General features: G+C 45.6%; 1 protein-coding gene across 7 annotated transcripts in view; it reads left to right on the top strand.

Moving 5' to 3' along the window:
• The window catches only part of TNRC6A (trinucleotide repeat containing adaptor 6A), a 42719-nt gene that overhangs the window by 10353 nt on the left and 9938 nt on the right, over positions 1–22428 (top strand). For 4 of the 7 annotated variants that reach the window (XM_056503044.1, XM_056503045.1, XM_056503046.1 and 1 more), the window contains 12 exons: positions 1005–1026; positions 7948–8280; positions 12717–12764; positions 15197–17782; positions 18592–18756; positions 18902–19077; positions 19230–19310; positions 19750–19801; positions 20817–20959; positions 21614–21751; positions 21954–22082; positions 22171–22248. In XM_056503044.1, the coding sequence (XP_056359019.1) occupies positions 1005–1026; positions 7948–8280; positions 12717–12764; positions 15197–17782; positions 18592–18756; positions 18902–19077; positions 19230–19310; positions 19750–19801; positions 20817–20959; positions 21614–21751; positions 21954–22082; positions 22171–22248 (3951 nt within the window). The remainder of the gene's footprint in view (positions 1–1004; positions 1027–7947; positions 8281–12716; positions 12765–15196; positions 17783–18591; positions 18757–18901; positions 19078–19229; positions 19311–19749; positions 19802–20816; positions 20960–21613; positions 21752–21953; positions 22083–22170; positions 22249–22428) is intronic. The other 3 variants (XM_056503047.1, XM_056503050.1, XM_056503048.1) reach the window with 1 other exon arrangement.

Genomic DNA, 22428 nt, shown 5'->3' on the forward strand with positions numbered 1-22428 from the left:
AGCCAAAGAGGCACCAGGTACCCAGGCTGTGAAGGGCAACCCAGTGGTGGGGTTGGTGCTTTGGGTGTTTCAGTAACTGGGGCTGAAGGGAGGAGTGGAGGGACAGCAGCAATTGCAGAGGTGACACTGGGGCTGTGGAAGGTTTGTGCCCCCATCCTGGTGCTGAGCAGTGTTCTGGGTGCATCCATTACCCTTTTTGTGCAGTGTGAACTCATGAACACTCAGCTCAGCCAGGTGCTGGAGCACAGAACCCTGGGGTCCTGGGAGCACAGAACCACCCAAGGCTTCAAAGTAGATGTTTTCACCATATTTGTTGAACAAAAAGCATAGTGAGGAGTTGTGGTGGTGTGTAGTGGCCCCACGTGCAGCAGGGAGGCTGGGGAGAGGGAGAGCAGCCCTGGAGCTCAGAGGAGGAGCTGGTGCTCAGGGAGGCCCTTCCTGAGCAGTCTCACTTTGGGGTACACTTCAGACCACATCACTGAGGTGCATTTCCATACAAGAAATGTTTCTCTCACATTTTGTCCTGCAATAAACTTTTATTCAGATAGATCTCTCATCTTGGCCATGTCACACGTGTAACCCATTGAATCTTGCAAATGAAAGACTTGAAGCTTTGGCTTTTGCTCTCTTATTCTTTCCCGTTTCCAGGTCACTCCCCCTTCCCTGCCCTATTCTGCAATAAAAGTGGTGGCAGGTCTTTGCTTCCAGGCACAGTTTTTAACTCACTTTAAACATCTTAATTTGCAAGTTTAATTCAGTCTGTTTCATGTAGTTATCTTTCAAATTAATTTTGTCTTCTATAACATTTAAACAGCTTTTTAAACATAAGGAATAATAGGCCTGGGTTGGTTAGAGAGAGGCTTCTGAAGTAGATAATTAAATAACTTGAAACCATTTAAAAAGAGGAAAGTCAAAAGCTAATGTTGCTTTATGAAGTGGCACGTGTACATGTGGTTTCTCTCTTATCTGCACAAATCACTGACACTTCTTTTTTCTTGTTCTAGGCCATTGAACAAAAAATCAAAGGTAAGTTACTTTACAGTTAGTTCTACTCTGTGTATTACTTCTGGGGCTTAAAATATGTGAATCAAATGTGTCACCTGAAATCTCCTCCCAAAAGTGACAGATGGGACCCTTGAGATTTCAGCTGCACTTTTTCAAAGTGACCACAAAAGTCTAGAAGAGTAATAGCAAATGGTTTATCCAGGGATTGGAGTTGCTGATCTTTCTGTTTTCCATTGTTATTTACTTACAGAGCATAGGCATAATACCTGAAGTTTCTTTCCTTGCTTGCTTTTTTCCTTTCCCTTCGATGCTTCGGTTGAAAAGTGCATCAACATTTCAGAATAACTGTGTATAGGATGGATCTGTTTGAAACTTAATTTCCAAATATTCTAAGTGCAGCTGGATTGGGAGCATGTGATGGACAAGTAATTAATATGTCCAGTTTTAACTCCTGCATATGGAGGGCTCAGCCTGCAAAATGATCAGGATGCCAGTACCCAAAAGCTGTAATTTCAGTACTCGTGGCAGGAGGGAGTGCTGCTGTTTTCTGAGTGTTTGTGGGGTTTGTATGGGTCTCCATCCCAACCAGCTTCTAGAAAGATTCTTTTCACTTTCTCTTGAATTGTAGCTCCTCACCTGTTAGTTGGGAAGTGCACAGTGATTGCTGAAGTGATCATGTGGAGCGCTTGCTGAAACCCTCTTTTCTGGGAACTGGTTTAATTTAGCAGCGGCAGACGCTCCAGAAGCTTCGGAGCCGTGCTTAGCAGAGATGTGATTCCTGCTGGAAAAATCAAAAAGGCTTTGAAGACTGCTGGGGTTTGGAGGCAGGGGACTGGCAGAGGACACTGTGTGCTGGGGATCAGGCAGGGAAGCACAAGTGTCTGTTCCCAAGGGGTGTGACAGGAGCATCCCAGCTGGAATGTGCTGGCAGTGGGGCAGGCAGGTTGTCCTCATGAGCACTGCTCTGATGCTCAGTTCCCAGCTCTCAGGAGAGACAGTTGATGTGGCATCTCTAAGTGCAGTGTGTATTCTGGTGGGTGTGTTTAAGTGGGAAAAATACCTGGATTGAGGAGGACCAGTGGTCTTTTAGTGTGTGAGGATGCAGTGGGACAGCCATGCCACTGTGAGGGGGAAGTTGTCCTGCTGCTGCCTGGGGAGGCTGATGGATTGGTTTTGTAAAAAAAGGGATTGCTGGAGGCAGAGGGAGCTGCCAGAGCCCTGAGTGAGCTGCAGCAGGGTCTACAGCATTCCTGGAGCCACTGGCAGAGATGGAAGCTGTGTGTGTCCCACCATCCTCTGAGCTGAACCAGGCTGATCCCACCCTGTGGCCACTGAAATCCATTGGCAGTTCCAGGTTTGTCTTTGGGCACAGGACAGAACAATTAGTAAAATCGCTGGAAGACTATTATAATTAATAAATACTCTTCATTTGTTTTTTAGCATGCCCTTTTTCAAGCAGTGCATGGAATTGTGTTTGAATACAGGCTTAGGGTTGGCTTTCTTCTGTACACTTCTGCCAGAAGGCTTCTAGGATAATAGACCAGATTTAAAGAATTATGAAAATGTCTGAGTTTATTCTGACATGATAAAACATGTCTGAAAAGACAGTGATGATGGAAAATGATGGAATACTTTTCTGTATAATAAGGAGCACTTGGAGTGCCCATTTGATCAGTGTGCCTGGGTTGCACAAGCAAATGACTAAAAATGGCATGAACCAGGAGGGCAAGAATTCTGCCTGGGAGGCTACCTGGTGGAAATCTTCCCATGGAATGAAAATGTCTTTCTTCTGAAGGACAGAATAATTTTAAAAAATGTATTATTTTTTTTTCTGCTTTGAGGCTTAACGTTCACTGATGGAAGTGTTAAGTTCCAACTTAATTATGTTATTATTTAAAGGGTGTTTCATAAAGTTCAGTAGGAATTTAGAATTGTCAGAGAAACATAAACTGGCAGTGCTGTGGAAAAAAAGACATCATGAGATGCAGATACACAACTTTTTGCTATAGTTTCTATAGGAACAAATTCCAAAGCTTATGTTGCACATGGCTCTTGCCTTGTTTCACCAGTTTTGCCTCCTTGTGTTCAGGATGCAAATTAATGTTTCATTAGCTTCCAAGTTTCCATCACGTTAATGTCTTAAATAATTTATTCTGTGCATGAGCTGAAGATAAAATACAGGAGTATAGGATCTCTAAATAATTCAGAATTATGTGCCTCTTTCAGAAAAGAAGCTGGTTAAGTGCTGGGGGTGGGATGGGAGGGTATTTCTTGGTTTTAAGTGTAGTTTGGACAGCTCCAAACTGTTGTTCTAGCTAAGGAAGAAATTGCTGTTGTACCAGCTGAAGCAGCTCCCAGTGTTCATGTAAAATGACAAGAGCCCTCCAAGGAAGTTCAGGGAGCTGGGGGTTTTCCTGTTCAGGATTGGGAATGAAAGTAATGAAAAGGATGATAACAACAATGCTTCTGGTGCCAGCTGCATTTTAATACCATAGTATTGCAGTTAAAAATGCACGTGTGGCATTCCTGCAGATTTCAGGGATTCTGACCTGCCTGGTTTGATCCAGCTGGTTTTACTAAAGGAGGGAAGAGGAGGTTGGGTGAGTTAGAGGCGAGTCTATTAGTTCTATTAATTGCTAAGTGGAAAGTTTATCTGTTTGTGCAGCAGCTGGCACATCAAGTGCCTTCCCAGTGCTCTTGTACCAGGTATTCTAGGAAAAAATAAGTATAGTTTTTTGAGCTCCTATTTGTTGAAAACACTGTAGAATCATGAGTTGTGGTGTTCTTTCTAGAATGGCAAAATCCATCCTTTTGCTGTGTTTAGAGGCAGTGCTGTTAGACACAGACAAGTCAACCCATTTATCCTGAATTTCCTCCAGACCAGAGCTCTGCCCAGTGGCCCTGGATAGTGCCTGATGAGCCCCACACTGCAGGAAAGGCTGAGCTGGGCTGTGCCTGGTGCTCCAGGAGCTCATCCTGTGCACAAAATTGGATGTATGGGTGTGAAGTAATGGATTGGAGGTGCCCAGAGCTGGGGGTGCTGGGGCTGCCTCTGGAAGTTTGGGGGCTCAGGGAGCCGGAGCACGCCCGGCTGTGGCTGCAGCCAGAAAGTGCCACTTTCATGCAGAACAGAGTAAACTGAATTGCCCACTGGAACGGAAAGTGCTCTAAAAATAGCTGGGTGTGGAATTGAAATCTTTGACTCATATTTCCCACCTTGGAAACTTCTTACGCTTGTTCTCCTCCGCGAAGCGGAATGGCCCGAGTGCACCAACCCTGCTGGGTTTTGCCGGGGTTCTGGCTTGCCTGGCTGTGCTTTTCCCGAGTGGAAAGGCTCTCCTGCCAGCTCTTCAGTCCGGGGGTGCCTGGGAGAGCGCGGGGGCTGCGCCTGCGGCCGCGCAGTGCCGCGGGAAGGGCGCGCTCACCTCCGTGCGGACCCGCAGGGGTTAAAGCCTTGGCAACACACGCAGATATTTTCCAGAGCAGCTCTCCGAGCTCACAGCTGCGGCCATTTTTCCACCACGAAAATTCTAGCACTGCATCTTACGTGTGTCAGCTTGAAAGGCAGACTCGCTCAGTCCGCCCTTGAGCGGCGGCAGCTCCGGGACATGCCGCGCAGGGAGAGCGGCGGCGGGCGCGTTTCGGGGGGCAGCCGCAGCAGCAGCAGCCAGGAGCCTTTCCCTGCCAGCCTGGCGCTGCTCTTTGTGCGGGTCAGCAGAGGATTTGATCTCTCTGCGCTGGTTTTGTGCGAGGCAGAAACTGTTTTCCATCTGCATTAAAGTTACTCAAGCAGCTGCCATTTTTTTTATTGGAGGGGGAGTGTGAGTCCCTGGGCCCCTGCTCCAGGAGGAGTTGGCAGGCAGCTCCTGGAGCAGTAAAATGACACCATGCTTCTCCTCCATTTTCTAATGAAATCTGCAGAGTGGGAAAGCAACACAAGTTGGAAGCGTCTTTCTTTGGAATCTCTCTGTAAACTGTAACTCCACCATCCCCTGCTCTGAGGGTTTGCAGCAGGTTTGTTCTTTATGAAAATCTGTCCTTTTTAATGCTAGTTTCTGTAAACTTGCTGTTGCTAGTCAATTAACTGTGATAAACTGTAAGTCTGTTAATATTGTCTTTCTGCCTTAATACAATTAAAAATAAAATACTGGTGTGTAGAACAAACTTTTATTAACAACTAGTTTAGAGCAAGTTAAAATATTAAGACAACAGTTTGGGGGTGCTGGAATTCCTAGTAGCCATATTGGAATATTAATGTGTTATTTAGCCTTCTGAGAAGTTGTGGAGCAGAAAATGTTGGACAGGGTGAATTTTATAGCTTGAAACTTATGCTGTGGTTCTGAGGGAAGCAAAGGCAGGGGAATTCTGTTGCACTTTGGATAATTTCAGTTGAAAATTAGCATATAATTGAGGGCTCTGCATGTTGTATAGCCTAGCCCTGGGACCTGGCAAATGTGTTATACAATTTGCTGATGTCACAGTAGATAGAATTGCCGTATTTGCTAAAGAAACAAATGCTTAGAATGTATGTGAAATATAATATTCCTTAGCTGTTAGAGAAGTGCTGTTGGTGCTGTGCCTTAGGGCTGGCTGGGCATTGAGTACCTTGTTTATTTGTTGTTCTCCTTGATAGTCAAAAGTGATTCGAGTTCCTGCAGGTCCCTTGGGGTCTGTTCTAACACACTTGGTCTTAAAGTGCTTTAATTAGGAAAGTAAAGTGTTAGGGCTGCCCTGGGCATGCTGCTGGCAGCTCTGCCTGTGTATCCGGGGAATGTCAGATGGAAATTATTTCACTTCACCCCAGAGGAGCGGTGCTGGGTGTTGTATTAGTCTCTTCAAGCGAGGTGTGCTGGTATTTTCTGCTTAAGGTGGCAGTGGAAAGAACAAGAGCTGGGGTAGTGTGTGCCAGAGGCTGAAGGAGTGTGTGTGTCCCTCCCTGGGCCATGGCCCCAGGACTGCTCTGTGGCTGCAGGAAGAGTTTCTGTGTGTCACTGTCAGCTGAGCTGAGCTCCAGGCTGTACAGGGTCATCCATGGAAGCAGCTGGGGCAGGAGGCACAGGGACAGCACCAAAAGTTATGGTTTGGGCACTGGTTACACAGCTTGTGGAGTGGGAGCAAATGTGTTTTAATTTCAGAGCTCATTACAGTACCTGGACCACAGAAAAGTGCAAAGTCCTTCTGCATTAAACTGTCAACAAATTCTCAGCAATTTGCTTAAATAGCACCTCTTCCCCCCACTTCAGGGCTTAGTCACTCTCAGTTACGTTATTTATAATGCAAGAAATTTTAGAAGCACCAAATGAGATAGATTTGTTTAATATTATTTCTTATTTCTAAAGTTCAGTTTCGAACCAGAAGTCAGAATCACAGTTTGTTGTCTCATTATGTGCATATAGATATTTCACAAGGAATCAGTTGCCTTGCCTTAATATAGGGAAGAGCTTAAATTGAGGAAATCTGACGTGGTGGTTGTGATCTCTGTCAGCTTCCCAGTTTATCTAATAACCTTTCAGTACCTTCTATTCCCTGTGCTCTGTACAATAAATTGTGTCCTGGCCTTTCCTCTCCTAAATTCTGTCCTCCTCCAGTCAGCTGGGAACTGGGAGAGCTGGGTCCCTGCTGTGCCCTGGGAGGGGCAGCTGAACTTGAGTGTCCTCACCCTGAGGCTTCTCCATGCCTATTTGTCAAACAAGGAGATCTCCAGAGCTTTTCTCTTCTGCTTCCCTTAAGCAGCCTAAATGCAATATTGCATTAAAACACAACTCAAGTGCTGATTCTTCAATGACTTTTTATTCTAAAGGCTTCAATTTAGTGTTTTTCAGAATATGTAAAGTAGAAATAAACAGAAATTATATCATAAGTAGCACTGACAACATCCAAATTGATTCCTTAAACAAAAGCTCGAGTTTGTTTTTATTTTTTGTTGTATTCCCAGGACTCGGGTCCTGAAAGTGAATAATAAAATGGTCTTTAGACATACTTAAAAGATTTTAAAAGCCCCTGAAAAGTACATTCTCAGTTGTGTAGTAGCATTATTCCTCATGCTGAGGGAGGTCATGGTTGAGTATTGAGGTATCTTGGGAAGCTGCACAATAAATATTAAGACACTTTATTGATATCTCATCTGAGGAATTTGAAAAGCACATGAACATACCAATACTGTGAGGGACACAGTCACAGAGCAGGAGCTCAGAGTGCCTTCCTGGTGCCCTGACTGTGTCCCCTGTCCCTGTCCCTGGCCCGTGCTGGGGCTGGCCATGGCTGCTGTGCTGTGTTCCCTGCCCAGCTCTGACCTTCCCCTCGCCCTGCTGGGGCTGTGCTGTCAGGACTGAGATAATTTGGAGCTGCAGTTGCACATTTGGCATTTTCCCAGTGCCAGCACTGTCCTGCCAGGCTGTGTGCAGTGTTCCCTGTGCTGGCAGCCCTTCTGCTGGCACCACTCACTCCAGGGCATCTGTGACTTTCCCTTTGGATGTTAAAGCAGAGAAGCCTTTGCAACATGTCCTGTAAGTCCTGTTTGCCCCTTGTTCTTTTTGGGCCATGCCAGAGCACTTTTCTATATGTAATACTTCAATGGGAAACTTAGTTTTTTAATACTTAAACATTTTCTAAAAAAAGGTTAAGTGTTGAACTAAACTGCACAATGCTGATTTGTCAGCAAAAGGCTGTAGAAAGCTGGATAGTAGCATGCTGTAACTGAGATAACTTGGTTAGGAGTGATAGCAAGGCATATTCCGGCTTCCAGGTCTGTGCCATAAAAGTGTGTGATTGAGGGATAACAGCTTTTCCTCAGGGATGAGTTACAGCTTGAATCAGAAGAAATGCTGCCATTACATCATGTATAAACACCTCTAATAATATTGACTTAGTCTACAATTTTTTAAAGTCGCTGTTCACATGAATAACTTTGTCCCACTTTCTCTTTCCTGGGGGTGGGGGTAGTGCCAGAACAAACCAAGACAAGTGTAAGCCAGCCCCAGCCTGTCACCTCCAACGGCACTTCCACAGGAACCAGCACTACTAATAATGCCAAGCGGGCCCCAGCCAGCAGCCAGCAGCAGCCCTTGCCTCGATACCCTCCTCGGGAAGTACCACCGCGATTCCGACACCAGGAACAGAAACAGCTTCTGAAACGAGGGCAGCAGTTACCAGTGATAGCTGCAAACCTGGGATCCACCCCCAAAGTGGCAAACAGCCAGTCAGGAGGCAGCACTGGCACCAGTAACCAGCCCGTGGCCAACGGAGAAGTGCCCAACAGCAGCAAAAAACAGCCAGGTGAGGGCAGGTGCTTTGTTTTCCTTAAATTCAGTTATCAGGTGAAAATTTCAGCCAATATTATTTAAACTTCCTCTGTGAGCTGCAGCATGAGGAGTCCCCTTCCTGTGTCAGTTGATGGTGAATGTTGCAGGATGGTTTTGGCCTCTCTGGGCAGGTTCCAGGCTGAAGCTTCAGCCCTTGCATCAGTTGTTGGCAGCAGTGACTGTCAGACACGGCAGGGTTGGAGCAGGTGGGATTCCAGTGTCACCTCTGCTGTGCTGCACATTCCCAGTCTTTGTCCTCAGCATGGATCCAGGCATGGTCATGGTACAAAGCACCTTTGTTGTGTCCAGTTTTCATAGGCACATCCCAGAAAGAAGGGTCTTTGGGACTCACCCCTGAGATGGGCTGGTCCCACAGCCTGGGCAGCAGGGGAGGGGGGAATTCTGCCCCACTCAGGTGAGACCCCACCTGCAGAGCTGCCCCTGCCCTGGGGCTCAGCACAGGGAGGACATGGAGCTGCTGGAGCAAGTCCAGAGGAGACACCAAGATGAGCAGAGGGATGGAGCAGTTTTGCTGGGAGAAAAGGCTGGGGTAGTTGGGATTGTTCAGCCTGGAGAAGAGACCAGGGGTGACCTGGTTTTGACCTTCCAGTACCTGAAGGGAGCCAACAGGAAGGATGGAGAGAGACTGTTCACAAGGAATGGACTGACAGGACACAGGGAATGGCTCCCACTGCCAGAGGGCAGGGCTGGATGGGATATTGGGCAGGAATTGTTCCCTGGGAGGGTGGGGAGACCCTGGCACAGGGTGCCCAGAGCTGCTATGGCTGCCCCTGGACCCTTGGCAGTGTCCAAGACCAGGCTGGACAGGGCTTGGAGCAGCCTGGGACAGTGGGAGGTGTCCCTGCCCAGGGCAGTGGAGCTGAGAGGTCTTCAAAGCCCCTTCCAGCACATTTCTATATGTGATTCTGAACAGCACCTTGAGACTTTCATTTTTAACTTCATACCTGGAGATCGAGCCAGGGTTCAGCTTGTTCAGGATATCAGAATTGTCTTCTATTGTCAGGTCAGAGTATTTCTATTTTTTCAGCTGAAGCTTGATTGTCTTACAGAATGGATCCACTTCTACCTTTACTGCTATTTAAGTTCAGTCATATTTTGTTATTTTGGCATGTTATGCATTCCTTTAAACAGCCTTTGAAGTCAAGTGAACTTGCCTGTTGCATGTGTAGGATGTGCTGTTCAGTGACTGCACTAACATGCAGTTCAGTTAATTTTACAGGACATTAATGTAGAGGTTTTTTTGTCTGGAAAAAAGTAACTTTCTGTGAGGGATCTAGTTTTCAAAGGGATTTGGTATTAATGCATGCCAATGCTTAATACTTCCTTATTTTTGAACTTGTATTTATATTTTGATGTGCATGTAGCAGTGGTGATGTAATTTTTTCCCACAAATAGTTTCTTCTGGGACTTTACTGAATTCCCAGTGTTTCTCAAAATTAGTACAAAGGATGTGACTCTGAGTGCCTTTAGCAAAAAAAGGAAAAAATAATAAAATCCTGAAAATAGCCTTGATATTTCAAGTTTCACTTAAATTTTGAGCTGTTCTGATTACTGCATCTTGAAGAAGCTGGATTTAAAATGAGACTACTGGAAGCAGTTTATCATGAGTCCTTGAGGAATGTTTCCCATATTACTTTCCAGTATTATTTCTGTGGCATACTGATGGAACTCTTTACCATTGCAGTAGGTAATTTTTAAGTAGCTTATTTTCTTTGCTTCGCCTGTATGATGTTCCTGTCCATAGTGATGTTTAAAGTTTCCTTTCATTAAGATGAAACTACTTTTCCTACAGCATGCATACCCTACTGGTCAAGTTGTGCAGCAAGGTGGTTTAAATAAGAGTGGTGATTTAAATAAAAGTTCACACATAAACTAATTTAAGGAGTATTACTGCTTACACAGCCTAGTAAGTCTCCCAGTTGTATCCAGAGGATTTGTGCACTCTTCCCCGTTGTACTTCTTCCTTGAACACCAGCCCCAGTGTTTAATTAGCTGGATGCCCATTTGTGTAGTGCTTTTTTCCCAGGTTTGCTCAGTTTTCCTTGATTTTGTGCTGGTGTGGCTGGGCACTGCCAGCATGTCCCAGTGTTGTACTGGTGTGTGGAGCAGCTGTACTGGTGTGTGGGGCAGTGATGCCTCACTGGGCACTTCTGTGCTCTGAGGAATACCCTGATTATTTGGGTGGTGTGTCTGTACCCCAGGCTGGAGCCAGTGAGGTTCAGGACAGAAGGGTTGGCCAGATCACCTGACCTTTGTCACCTTAGGAGAATGTCAGAGCTCTGTTCCTGGCATTCTGTGTGTCCCAGGACAGCTCAGAGTCTGGGGCTGGGCACTCAGGTCTCCTTTCTCGGTGCCTTGAGTGTGCCTGGGAGGTCTCTTTCCCTGGAATAACCAGGAATAGCTTGGTTTGGATGTGTTGCCATGTTCTTTCCTAAACATAGACAAGATGGTAGTGGAAAGGCAGATAATTTTTCTGTGCTGGATTTCTGTCCTGGTTTCAAGCTGTGGTCTGATGTGTTGCTGATGAGGTGCAGGAGGCCTCCTCCAGCAGGGCCTGATGTCTTCTGACACTTTTGTGTGTGAAAGGAAATGCTGTTGTCATTTGCCTGTCTCAGTTTCACTCACTCTCCCACTTCCTCTTTCAGCCTCCACCAGAAACCAGGTACTCTCCTTGTTACCTCTGGAATCAAAAATCCCATGGAATTTGACAGATCTGTAGGTGGCTTGCATAGACAGGATATCCATGGACACTGGGGTTAAATCAGTGGCTACTGGCATTGATCTGTATTTCAGGGATTAAAGAAAATCTGTGGCTTCAAGTGTTGAAGCCAGAATTACTGGAATTGGGAATGGCTATCTGTTTGTGTGTAATTCCTGAAATGATCTCTCCCAGTTCCAGCTGTGGTTGGAATGGTTTGGCAGATGCTTTGTACAAGCCAGGGAATGCAAGCAGATACTGCTAAATTTACAAGTCTTCAATTGCCCTGGGCACACTAGGATTTTAAGTCGTTGGTATTGGAGAATTTTTTAGTTATATCAGTGGTCTAAACTCATCTCTTCACTTGTGTATTTTGTGAACATGCTTTGTCTAGAACTGAAGCTGAAGAAGGGATAGGCCTGTGGGCTGGGTTTTTTCCTGCTGTTTTTAGGACATTTGGTATATTGTTTTAGTAAAGACACATAAATTAAGCTCATGGCTTGTAATGCTTCTGAAACAGATCCAGGCCAGTGCCAATATGGTTATTTTAAGAAATCTCCCTAAGTAGTTCTTTATCAGGACAGTTTAGTTGTTGCCTTCACTGATGTGCCCCATGTGCAAGCTTCACATCAAAGGAAGGGCTGATCACTGCCCTGGTGTTTGCTCACCTCTGCTCTGGAACACCTTGGAATAACCAGGTGCTTGTTCCACAGTGAAATGATTTATATCAGGAGCTCAAGTATTTCCAGCACTAATTGCTTTCAACTGTTCTGCCAGAGCAGAACAGGGAGCACCACCGGGCTCCTGGCAGGGCTCCAGTTCGGATTGCTCCTGTCTGCCTTTATCCTGGTGCATCTCACAGCAGAGCCACTGGTGTGCCTGTGTCCCAGGCAGAGCCTTTGGGAGCAAAAGGTCCCTGCTGTCACCTGGGGGTGGTTCTCAGCTGTTGGAGCAGTCAGGGAAGAAGGGAGCAGTTGGGATTTGCAGTTAGTAGTGGTGAAGGTTGGATTTATTTGGGGAATGTTGCCTTCAGTAACAGTTATGGGCTCCAGCTGGAAAATTTGTGAGTTTGAAAGATGAAGTTTGGTTCTGTACAGTGCCTGTGTGGCGCAGGGGAGGAGGAGGATGTGAAAGAGGGCATATGATGGATTGTTGTGCATGTGCTTAGGTTAAATCAGTGTTGGACCATACTCAGATGTTGGTGTTTGCTCAGCCAGGCAGCAGAGTACTGACTTGGAGGTGAAGCAAATGTGCTATTCAGAGAGGGGAGAGGAACTCGCTGAAGTTTCAGGGCTGACTGCTCAAATTCTTAGTCAGTACACTCCAAAATGAACTGGTTTTGGTTTCACTGGCTATAAATTCTTCCTCTTTTTTGTGTAAATCAAACTTTTAAGGACATGTTAAATTGGTTCATTAAACACCAAATGTGTAACAAGTAGGTCATAATGGAAATGTCATAAAAGCAGCAGAACTGCTAATTCTCCCATCCCTAGGCCGAGTTTGTTGTCATGAGCCTGCTCCCTGTGTGGGGAACGTGATTCAGAGCAGACAGTGAGATTGAGCTGCCTCTGAGAGAAACATGTCCTGAGGAAAGGGTCTAAGAACTGGGTTCACAGCAGTGAGTGCTTTGGGGACTGTTCTCTCATTTGCTGAAGTAACACTTCTGTGATTCTCTTGCTTTTTTTTTGTAGGCATGCCTCCCATTCGGGACTTGGTGAGCCACTCCCCTAATCAGTCAGGTTAGCTACTTCCATCTCACCTGCTTTTGCACTCCGTGTTTGTGGTAGTTACTTGTTTCACACAATTTTGTTTGATTTTTAAATTATTATTTTTATTTTTATTCTTTGGCTTATGCTTTTCATCGGCATGGGTGTGTGAATGATTGCAGTATACTTACTCTGTGCCATTGCATACTAATTTGGTTTGACATTTTTAATTTTCTAATTAAGTCAGAATTCATATTATGAGTTTTTGTCACCTTAGCATTAAAATACTGGGGGTTTTTTTGCATTTATGCTTCCATACTGACTTGCCTCTTTATGGTATTGATTAATCTGTGCAAGCTTGTGCTTCCTATCAGAGACGTGTCACACTATGGAGGAAATCATGTCTCGATTGTTTGCTAAGAGCCCAGGACTGTATTTACTAAAATGCATTTGTTCATGAGGCCCAAAGTGATTGGCAAGGTATGGTATTGACAGTCTGGGGGTGCCAGGTGTGCTGGAGCAGGAAAAGGAGGCAGAGGGTGCAAGATTCAGGTATTTTAATTTACACTTCTCAATCCTGTTTATTTTAGCCCATGTGATGACAAACTGCTTTTTTAAATATATACAGATTTTTGCAAATGTTTACTGCAGGATAACTCATAGCTGGAAAGCATTAAATTAAAAATTGCTGAAAGCAATCTTAGCAGATTTCAGAATTTTAAGAAACTTGGGTTTGTGTAAATGATTTTTTTGTCAAGGATTTAAGCAGCAAAAGTTCAGTTGCAACTTTAAATAGTTTTGGGAAGAAAAGCAAGAGTAGGCTGTTTTGGCTCCTTGTGCCGTGCACCAAGTGCAGTGTGTTGTCACATGTAATTTTTCAGTTTTGATGGTGTTTTGTGGTCTCTGCCAGATACAGAAAGTCAGAGCTAATATCTGCTTGCTCAGTGTTTGTGTCCTCAGTCTCTGAAGTTCATGAGCTGGGGAGGTTCAGGTAGGAATGTTCCAGAGCAGTGGCTCATACTAGGCATCACTGACATGTTTATGTCCAGGAGAAGGACTGTTGTCTAAGTAGTTTTGTGTGTAATGGGAGCAATTCAGCTGAGTGGAAGTTAATCACTGCTGGTGGTGGTGGATTGGCTCTGCACAAACTGCGTCGCAGCTAAATTAGGGTAACAGAATTTAACAAATACAAGCTTTCTTCATGTGTTCTGCTGCTGTGCAAGTTAGAGTTTTGTTTTATCATTTCCCACTTACTTGTAGTCCTAACCTGTATCTCTGTGCTGAATTCAGACTGCTTGCCATGTGTGCCTTTGTGCTGCTTTTAAAAGGGATGCTGTGACTGGGATGATGTTTGTGTGATCAGGATCTTGCTCTGTGCATTGTTCTCTCGCTCCCAAGAGTGCACACAGCTCTTTGATCAGTCCATTAGTACAGGTTAAATGTCCTTTTTTAAAATACCAGGGTGAGAGTTAAAACCTTGAGGTTTGTTGGACAGTTGCTCAGATGTGACAGTGTTCTTGCCCTGCCCCACAAATCAGCAGGTTCTGGGTTGTGCTCAGCTGAGTCCCAGTTCTCCCAAGGATGGTGGTGGTGGCTCTCCAGTGCTGTGGAGCTGCCAGACACTCTCACTGCCCTCTGCCTGACTGCCTGGGGTCTTTCCCACTCCTCCTGTTCCAAACTGCTGAGCCACCATCCTTGTTTCTCACCTGGATTCACCAGGTGAAGCTCAGCTGTGTGCCAGGCGCTGAGGAGCAGTGGACGATCCCTGCTCTGTGCTGCTCCAGCTCTGGGAGCCAGGGTCTTGGACTCAATTCTGTTTCACTGTAGGATGAGGAATATTGGTATTGATTAAAAATTAATTAAAAATAGACTTGTGCATCAGTGCATTCTGAAAGCAGAACTTCAGATGGGTCTTGTGCTTTTTGTGCCAAGCTGTTGTTGTATAAAGGAAAATATATTGAATAACTTGTACTGAAGACTCTCATACCACGTCTGTAACAGGGATGGGAAGGTGTGTGTCCTCTGGCTGCTGTCACACAGCAGTTGGTACTGCTGGACCAGGGCCATGTCCTCTTGGAATTTCTGCCTTTCAGTGTGTTTTCTGGTTTTATGGGGTATTGTGGTTTTTAATATGCATATGTGTAGCAAGTAGGTCATAATAGAAATGTTTCTCTGTAAGAAAAAGACCTTTAGGAGTCTAAGGCTTTCTGAGGATTTTGTGAGAGCAGCTCTGCATGGTGGGAGGTGTTCTGAGTTGTGTGTGGCAGCCTTTGGGCTCTACTTAGAGCTTTCTCTGTCACTTTCCATGAACGCAGTTTTAGCAGATAATAAATAAATAAATAAATAATAAGCAAAATAATTCCTGGCTTGATATCTTTATACCTTTTTTTTTTTCCTCTTCTGCTTAATGAAGTAATAATACTAAACTCAGAATGATCCTCTTGGGCTTTTCTTCTTCATTTTAGATCTGAACCACAGTGGTCTAGGATCCCATTATGAAAATTCTCACTGGGGACCAGTCTCTTCAAATAGTGACTCCAGCACAAACTGGGATAAAGTTATCGTAGACGGCTCTGACAAAGAAGCATGGCCATCAATCACTGGCAGTGACCCAGAGCTGACTTCAGAATGTATGGACACTGACTCTGCCTCCAGCTCTGGGTCGGAGCGGAACCTCGTCATCATGGCTTCAGGGAGCACAGGAGAGGGCGATGGCATTCGCAATGGCATCGGACATGGGGCTCAGAATAAGTTTGTGGTTGGTAGCAACAGCAATAATGTGGGCAATGGAAGTATTAATGGGCCGTGGGGGTTGTCCCATGGGTCCTTAATAAGCACATGTCAAGTTTCTGTGGATGCTCCTGACAGCAAATCTGAAAGTAGCAACAATAGAATGAATGCTTGGGGCACCATAAACTCTTCATCAAATGGAGGGTTAAATCCAAGCACTTTGAATTCAAATGGCAACCATGGTGCCTGGTCCGTGTTGGAGAACAGTGGACATGCCCTGAAAGGGTCCGTAGGGAGTGGGAGTCCTGGCACAAGCATTCAGTGCAGTACCATAGGTCAGATGGCCAACAGCCAGAGTATTAACTCGAAAGTGGGTGGCTCAGCCCATGGTTCCTGGGGAAGCCTTCAGGAAAGTTGTGATTCTGAAGTAAATGGTACAAGGAATGTTTCATTCAGTGGGCAACCTCAAAACCTTAACACTGAAATGAATGGACCAAATAACACTACTAACTTTATGACCTCTAGTTTACCAAACTCTGCTGGTTCGGTGCAGATGAACGAACTGCCCAACGCTGCAGGGCCCGGGGCCTGGCGCGTGAGCACAATGAATCATTCTCAGATTCAGGCCTCTCCAGTGGCAAACGGCACTTCCATCTCTCACCTGAGCAACGGGGAGGCCAAAACTGGCGGCTCGTACGGTACTACCTGGGGTGCCTATGGTTCTACTTACTCTGGAGACAAATGTCCAGGCCCAAACAGCCAAGCTAATGGTGACACTGTGAATGCAACTCTAATGCAGCCGGGCGGCAGCGGGCCTGGCAGCACTAACTTTCAAATCAACGGGAATAAAGGCGGAGGGGTGTGGGAGGCAGGGACAGTCAGCTCCCAGAACATGCCCTGGGCAAACGGGAACGGTGCCGGTGCCGGCGGGAGCAGAAGAGGATGGGGCAGCCCTGCACAAAGCACCGGCACCAGCATTTCCAACGGGGAATGGAGCAAACTGCCCGGCAATCAGCATTCCAATGAAGGTATGAATGGAAACAGCAGGAAGTTTACAAATGGATGGAAGTCTACTGAGGAGGATGATCTCAACAGCCAGGGTTCTGCTGCCTCGCAGATGGCTGAGCAGAGCAGCACATGGGCCAAAACAGGTACGGGGGACAGCGAGGGCAGCTCAGAGAGTGCCGGGTGCCACGAGGACAGAGCAGCCACGGAAAGCCAGAACCGAGAGAGGAGGAAAGTTGACCAGCACACGTTACTCCAAAGCATAGTGAACAGAACTGACTTAGATCCACGTGTCCTTTCCAACTCTGGTTGGGGACAGACTCCAATCAAACAGAACACTGCCTGGGATACCGAAACATCACCGAGGGGTGAAAGAAAAACTGACAATGGGACAGAGGCCTGGGGGGGCTCTGTGACACAGACTTCCAGCTCAGGGGGGTGTGTGGATAGACCTAGCCCTAATAATAACGATACCTCATCTGTATCGGGGTGGGGAGATCCAAAGTCTGCTACAAGGTGGGGAGACTCCAAAGGGTCAAACAGCCAAGGGGGGTGGGAAGAAGATTCTGCTGCTACAGTAATGGTCAAGAGCAATCAATCATGGGGAAGTGGCAAAGAGGAAAAGTCATCCTGGAATGACACACCGAAGATGAAGCAGGGATGGGGAGATGGACAGAAGGCCAGCCAAGGATGGGCAGTGTCTGCTGGTGATAGCTGGGGTGAAAACTCTAGAAGTAACCACTGGGGTGAGGCAAAGAAATCCAGTTCTGGAGGCAGCAACAGCGACAGGTCGGTGTCTGGTTGGAATGAGCCAGGTAAATCAAATTCTGTTACTTGGGGAGGCAACAATGCAACCCCAAACAACTCTTCAGGATGGGATGAGCCTGCAAAGTCTAATCAGAACCAGGGCTGGGGAGACCCTCCAAAATCCAATCAGCCTCAAGTCTGGGGGGACTCATCAAAGCCAATCAACTCTCCTGAGTGGAACAAACAAGATGTTGGCTCTTGGGGAGCCCCGTCTGCCACGAACAAGCCCCCAGGGTCTGGCTGGCTGGGGGGGCCAATGCCAGCCCCAGCAAAGGAGGAAGAGCCCACGGGCTGGGAGGAGCCGTCCCCCGAATCCATACGCCGCAAGATGGAGATTGATGATGGAACTTCTGCTTGGGGTGATCCAAGCAAATACAACTACAAAAATGTGAATATGTGGAATAAAAATGTCCCTAACAGTAGCAGCAGTTCAGACCAGCAAGCACAGGTACATCCGCAGCTACTGTCTTCAAGTGCCATGTCTAGCAAGGAGAGCAGTTCGGGTTCTGGTAAGCCTGGCTTTTGCCAAAATTTGTGTTTTCTGTTGATTATAAAGCACTTTTTTAGTCTTGCTTCTTAGAACAGTGTTTTAGTTTCAAAGTTGAAAGGGTGAAGTGGCAATGAAGTACAGTTTCTGATTATTAAGGAAATGAACAGCATTGTCACAGAGCATTGATGGTTTTGTGTAGATTGGAAGATTGGTTCTAGTTTTAAATAACGGCAGTAAAATGGGCTAAACAGCTCTGCTTGAATTCTGGGGAGTGGGAACACAGAGAAAATACTTAAAATAGTGTCTGAGGATTGAAATATTTTCCTAAATTATTCTAAACCAGCTAAAATTTAATTTTGCTAATGAGCCTTCAAAAAAAGAAACATTGAGCTTCTGCAGAACAGAATGGAGGGTGAGGGGTTTATAAGGATTTGCTATCAGACTTTCTGGTCTTGTGGCTTCATGAGCAGTGAATAATGATTTTGGAGAGGAACTTAATGGGATGTAGGAAATATTTTGTGCTGTGTCTCTTTTTCAAGTGCCAGATGGGGTCACTCGCATGTAACAAGCAGCTCTTAGCTTAGTATCTTAGAAATTTGTGTTATCAGAATGTAATTCTATAAATACAAAATTTGTATTTTTGTGATTGCATTTTTAAATGGAACAGCTTGCAGTTGTAACAATGACCCTCACACAAAAGGGAAATAAGTGCTCACATGCTTTTTACTGTATGTTAAGGATATAGAAAAGGCAAAACACTTGAGTCTCTTTAGGTAGCTTTAAAATCCTGTTCAGAGCAATGCCAATAACTGCCCCTGCTTTGCAAAGGTTGGGGAGAGCCTTCTGCTCCAGCCACTACTGTAGATAATGGGACTTCGGCGTGGGGTAAGCCCATGGACACTGGTACGAGCTGGGGAGAGCCTGTCAGCGATGCAGGAGGCACCTCTGGCTGGGGCAACGCTTCTCTTGGGCAGCAGCCTCCAAATAAACCTGGTGAGTGCTCTCAGAGTGTTGGAGAGGGTGAGACACCTCTGGGGAAGCTTCCTGTTCTTCAGGGGTTTTTACTTTGCAGTAGGCATCGAGCTGTTGGGTGAAGCTGCTCCTGAAATGTTCACTGCTGGGTTTTTTTCACCACCAGGGCCTAAATCTATGCAAGATAGTTGGTGTGGAGATGATATGCCATTGAGTGGCAGTCGTCAGACCAGCTGGGAGGAAGAGGAGGATGTGGAGATTGGAATGTGGAACAGCAGTTCCTCACAAGAAGCTAACCCATCGTTGAACTGGCCACCCTACATGAAGAAAATGCCCACAAAGGTGAGGAGCTGCTTGGGGCAAGGCTTGCTGTCATTTCTGAAAGCTAAGTCAGAAGGGATTAGTGCACTTACACAGTACTCTTCAATTTCCGTTCTTTGTGATGTAATTAAAGTAGGACCTGAGTATCACAGGAATTCCTTTCTGTTTTTAAGGGAATGATGAAAGGTGGAAATAAGCAAGATGAAACATGGATCAATCCATTCATTAAGCAATTCACAAATCTCAGTTTTTCGGTAAGTATTAGTCCCTGTCTGGCTCTGCTGCCTTTTCACAGGGCTTGTTACAATGCACAGACATTGAAATGCTCAATTGCCAAGTGTTCATTTTCATCATGGTTTTCTTTTTGCTTGTGTTTGTCTCCCCTGTCAGCCATCCCTTTTCTGTGCATTCTCATTACAAAAAGATTTCTTTATTGATGAAAAGTGGTTTTGTAACCACTAGCCAGGTGTTCATCCCATAGCCTGATGCTTTACTGCATTTGCAGAGGAGTTCTGGTGAGGGAACCTGTTCTTGACTGGATGGCAACTGAAGGGAGGAAATGCTTTAAAATAGCATCTGATGGTCTTAATTTTTCTTTCTTGCATTTTTGATTTGTAATAGTGTGCAGGAATCTCTTTGTGTTGTCTAAAATATATTATTATTAAATAATTGTGATTTATTTTATTACTTCAGAGAGAATCACCAGAAGAAACCATACAGAGCAATAAGATGGACATGTCTGGAGGTAGGAGCAGCAGAACTGAGCTGGGCTGTATTGTTTTTCCTTCCATACTCTCTTTTACCTTACATTCTTCCGTAAATTACGTTTTTAAAATGATATGTAGTGTATATATAGCTATAAATATTTAAGTATCTATTTCTCTGAAGAAAAGGAATGTCCTTGTGGAGAAAAGTATTTGTGTGTGTGAGTAATGCTGCACACAGAATCACCTGGTTGCTATAGGGATATTGGCCCTGTATCAAACTAAGCTTATTCGTAGTTATATGTGTTAAAATGACAAGAGAGAATGTTTTCAGGGTGTGGTGGGTTTGTTTCTTGTAATATGAATATCTTGATTGCCCTCCAGGCACTTCCACTGAGTATAAACAGAAACTTACCAAATCCCACACTGTCTCATTGGGTTCATTCTTGGAAACACATGTTCAGTTCCAAGAACTAAATTAATACTGAACAATTATTTTAGAAACTTTTAAACCTGAGTATAAAGTTACTTGGGAGCAGTTATAGTTAATTTGATTCCATTCACTATTAAGATTTCTTTAGCAAATAAAAGATAGTATAATTCTTAATACATTAATAACAGTATATTATGATGATAGAATATTTAACTAAAACGATTTGCAGCATTGTAGTTTTTAGTGTAGTTACTCTCTCCAAATTCCACTTCAAAATTGGGTATTTTCACTTTGGGGCTCATAGTCTTTTGGGTAAAGGAATTGTTCTTTGAGTTTTAGATTTCAATATTAATGGCAAGCCTGATATTTAAATTATTGCAAGTTTAAACAATTATACATTCTTGGTTTTAAGGAAAGCTGAGAGTAATATTTGTGTGAAGCCTTGCAAAATCTGTTGGTGCTGATTCCAGGTCTCAGTTGTCTGTAGCCATTGGTACAGGGGGTTTCCTTTCCCTTTTCAGTGAAGCCCAGCCAGTCCAAAGCTGCAGTGCTGTTTGTTTTCTGGGTGCCAGGGCAGCTGTCCCCAGGCCCCAGGGTGTTGAGCCACCTCTGTGTGTCCCCAGGGTTACTGCAGGACAAGCGGATGGAGATGGACAAGCACGGCCTGGGCGTGGGAGATTACAATCGTGTGGTTGGCAAAGGCCCCGGTTCTCGTCCCCAAATTCCCAAAGAGTCTTCCATGGATCGCGGTCCTTACTTCGATAAGGTCAGCTGGGGACATGGGGACACTGCTGGGCTCCTCCACTGCCCCCCCAGGGGTGACCTGTGTGCTCCTGAGCCTTCTGCAGGTGCTGAGGGGGGCTGGGGGCTGGCTGGTTAATCCTTGAGGCAGATCTGTCCTTTTTAACTCCCTGGTACACAGTACTAAGCTCTTTCTGTAGCCCCTCTCGGTGGCAATGACTAACCTGATCTCTTTTGTTTTCTGCCTATTTCCTGCTGGTGCTGGACTGTCCTGACTCTTCCCTTCTGCTCCTGCCATGGTCTCTCCCTTCTGCTTGCTTGCTGGCTGGTTGTTGCGCCTCGGTTTGTCTGTCCCATCAGGATGGCATTGTAGCAGACGAGTCCCAAAACATGCAGTTTATGTCCAATCAAAACATGAAGCTTCCCCCTTCAAATAATGCACTACCTAACCAAGCCCTGGGCTCCCTAGCAGGGCTGGGTATGCAAAGCTTGAATTCTGTTAGACAGGTAAGGCTGCCTGCATATCCTTGGCTTGTTACTTGACAGCACTTAATGCCTTTTGATATAACATTGTAGCTGCTTCTGTGATTAATAGGTGTTTAACTTGTAATTGAAATGTGTGGGGTGGGAGAAGCAGCACAAGTGGTTTATTGTCACTGACTGCCCATCCTTTCCCCAGAATGGCAATCCCAGTGTGTTTGGTGTTGGGAATATAGCAGCACAGCCCAGGAGCATGCAGCAGCCTCCAGCACAACCTCTTAATTCATCTCAGCCTAATCCACGTGCTCAAGTGCCTCCTCCATTACTATCCCCTCAGGTAAGTGGTACAGAAAACACTCTGTGTATAAACTATCTAAATGCTGCTTCAGAAAATCGTTCCTTGTTTGTTGGTGAAAACATTTGGGAACATATTTGGCTTGATGAAACCAGGCATCTGCTGACCAGAGATTATAGTGTTCTACATATCTGGGACTAAGCAAACCCGTTGCAGTCACTTTTGGCCCTGGTGTGTGTTGCAGGTTCCAGTATCATTACTGAAGTATGCACCAAACAGCGGTGGCCTGAGCCCACTTTTTGGCCCACAACAGGTAGCCATGTTGAATCAACTGTCCCAGTTAAACCAGCTTTCTCAGATCTCCCAGTTACAGGTAAGCTGGGCAGGCTGGTTGCTGGCTGTGTGAGTGAGGGAGTGGAGCCGGGTGTCACTGCTGTTCTAAACCCCTCCCTGTCTCGCAGCGGCTGTTGGCTCAGCAGCAGAAGGCACAGCCCCAGAGGAGCATGCCTTCTGGGGGTCGGCAGCAGCAGGAGCAGCAGGTAAAGAAACAAACTCATTCTCACTTCTGCACTCTCCTGATAACTGCTTCCCATCCTGAGCTGCATCTCTTGCTGTGACTCGTACTGACGTGTGCAGGGGTTTGGCAGGATTTAAAGGAGGGACTCAGTGCTGGGGTTTGGCTGTGCAGGATGTACAAAGGTGCATTTCATTCTCTTTCT

Source organism: Oenanthe melanoleuca, chromosome 14, assembly GCF_029582105.1.
Source record: "Oenanthe melanoleuca isolate GR-GAL-2019-014 chromosome 14, OMel1.0, whole genome shotgun sequence".
Classification (NCBI taxonomy): domain Eukaryota; kingdom Metazoa; phylum Chordata; class Aves; order Passeriformes; family Muscicapidae; genus Oenanthe; species Oenanthe melanoleuca.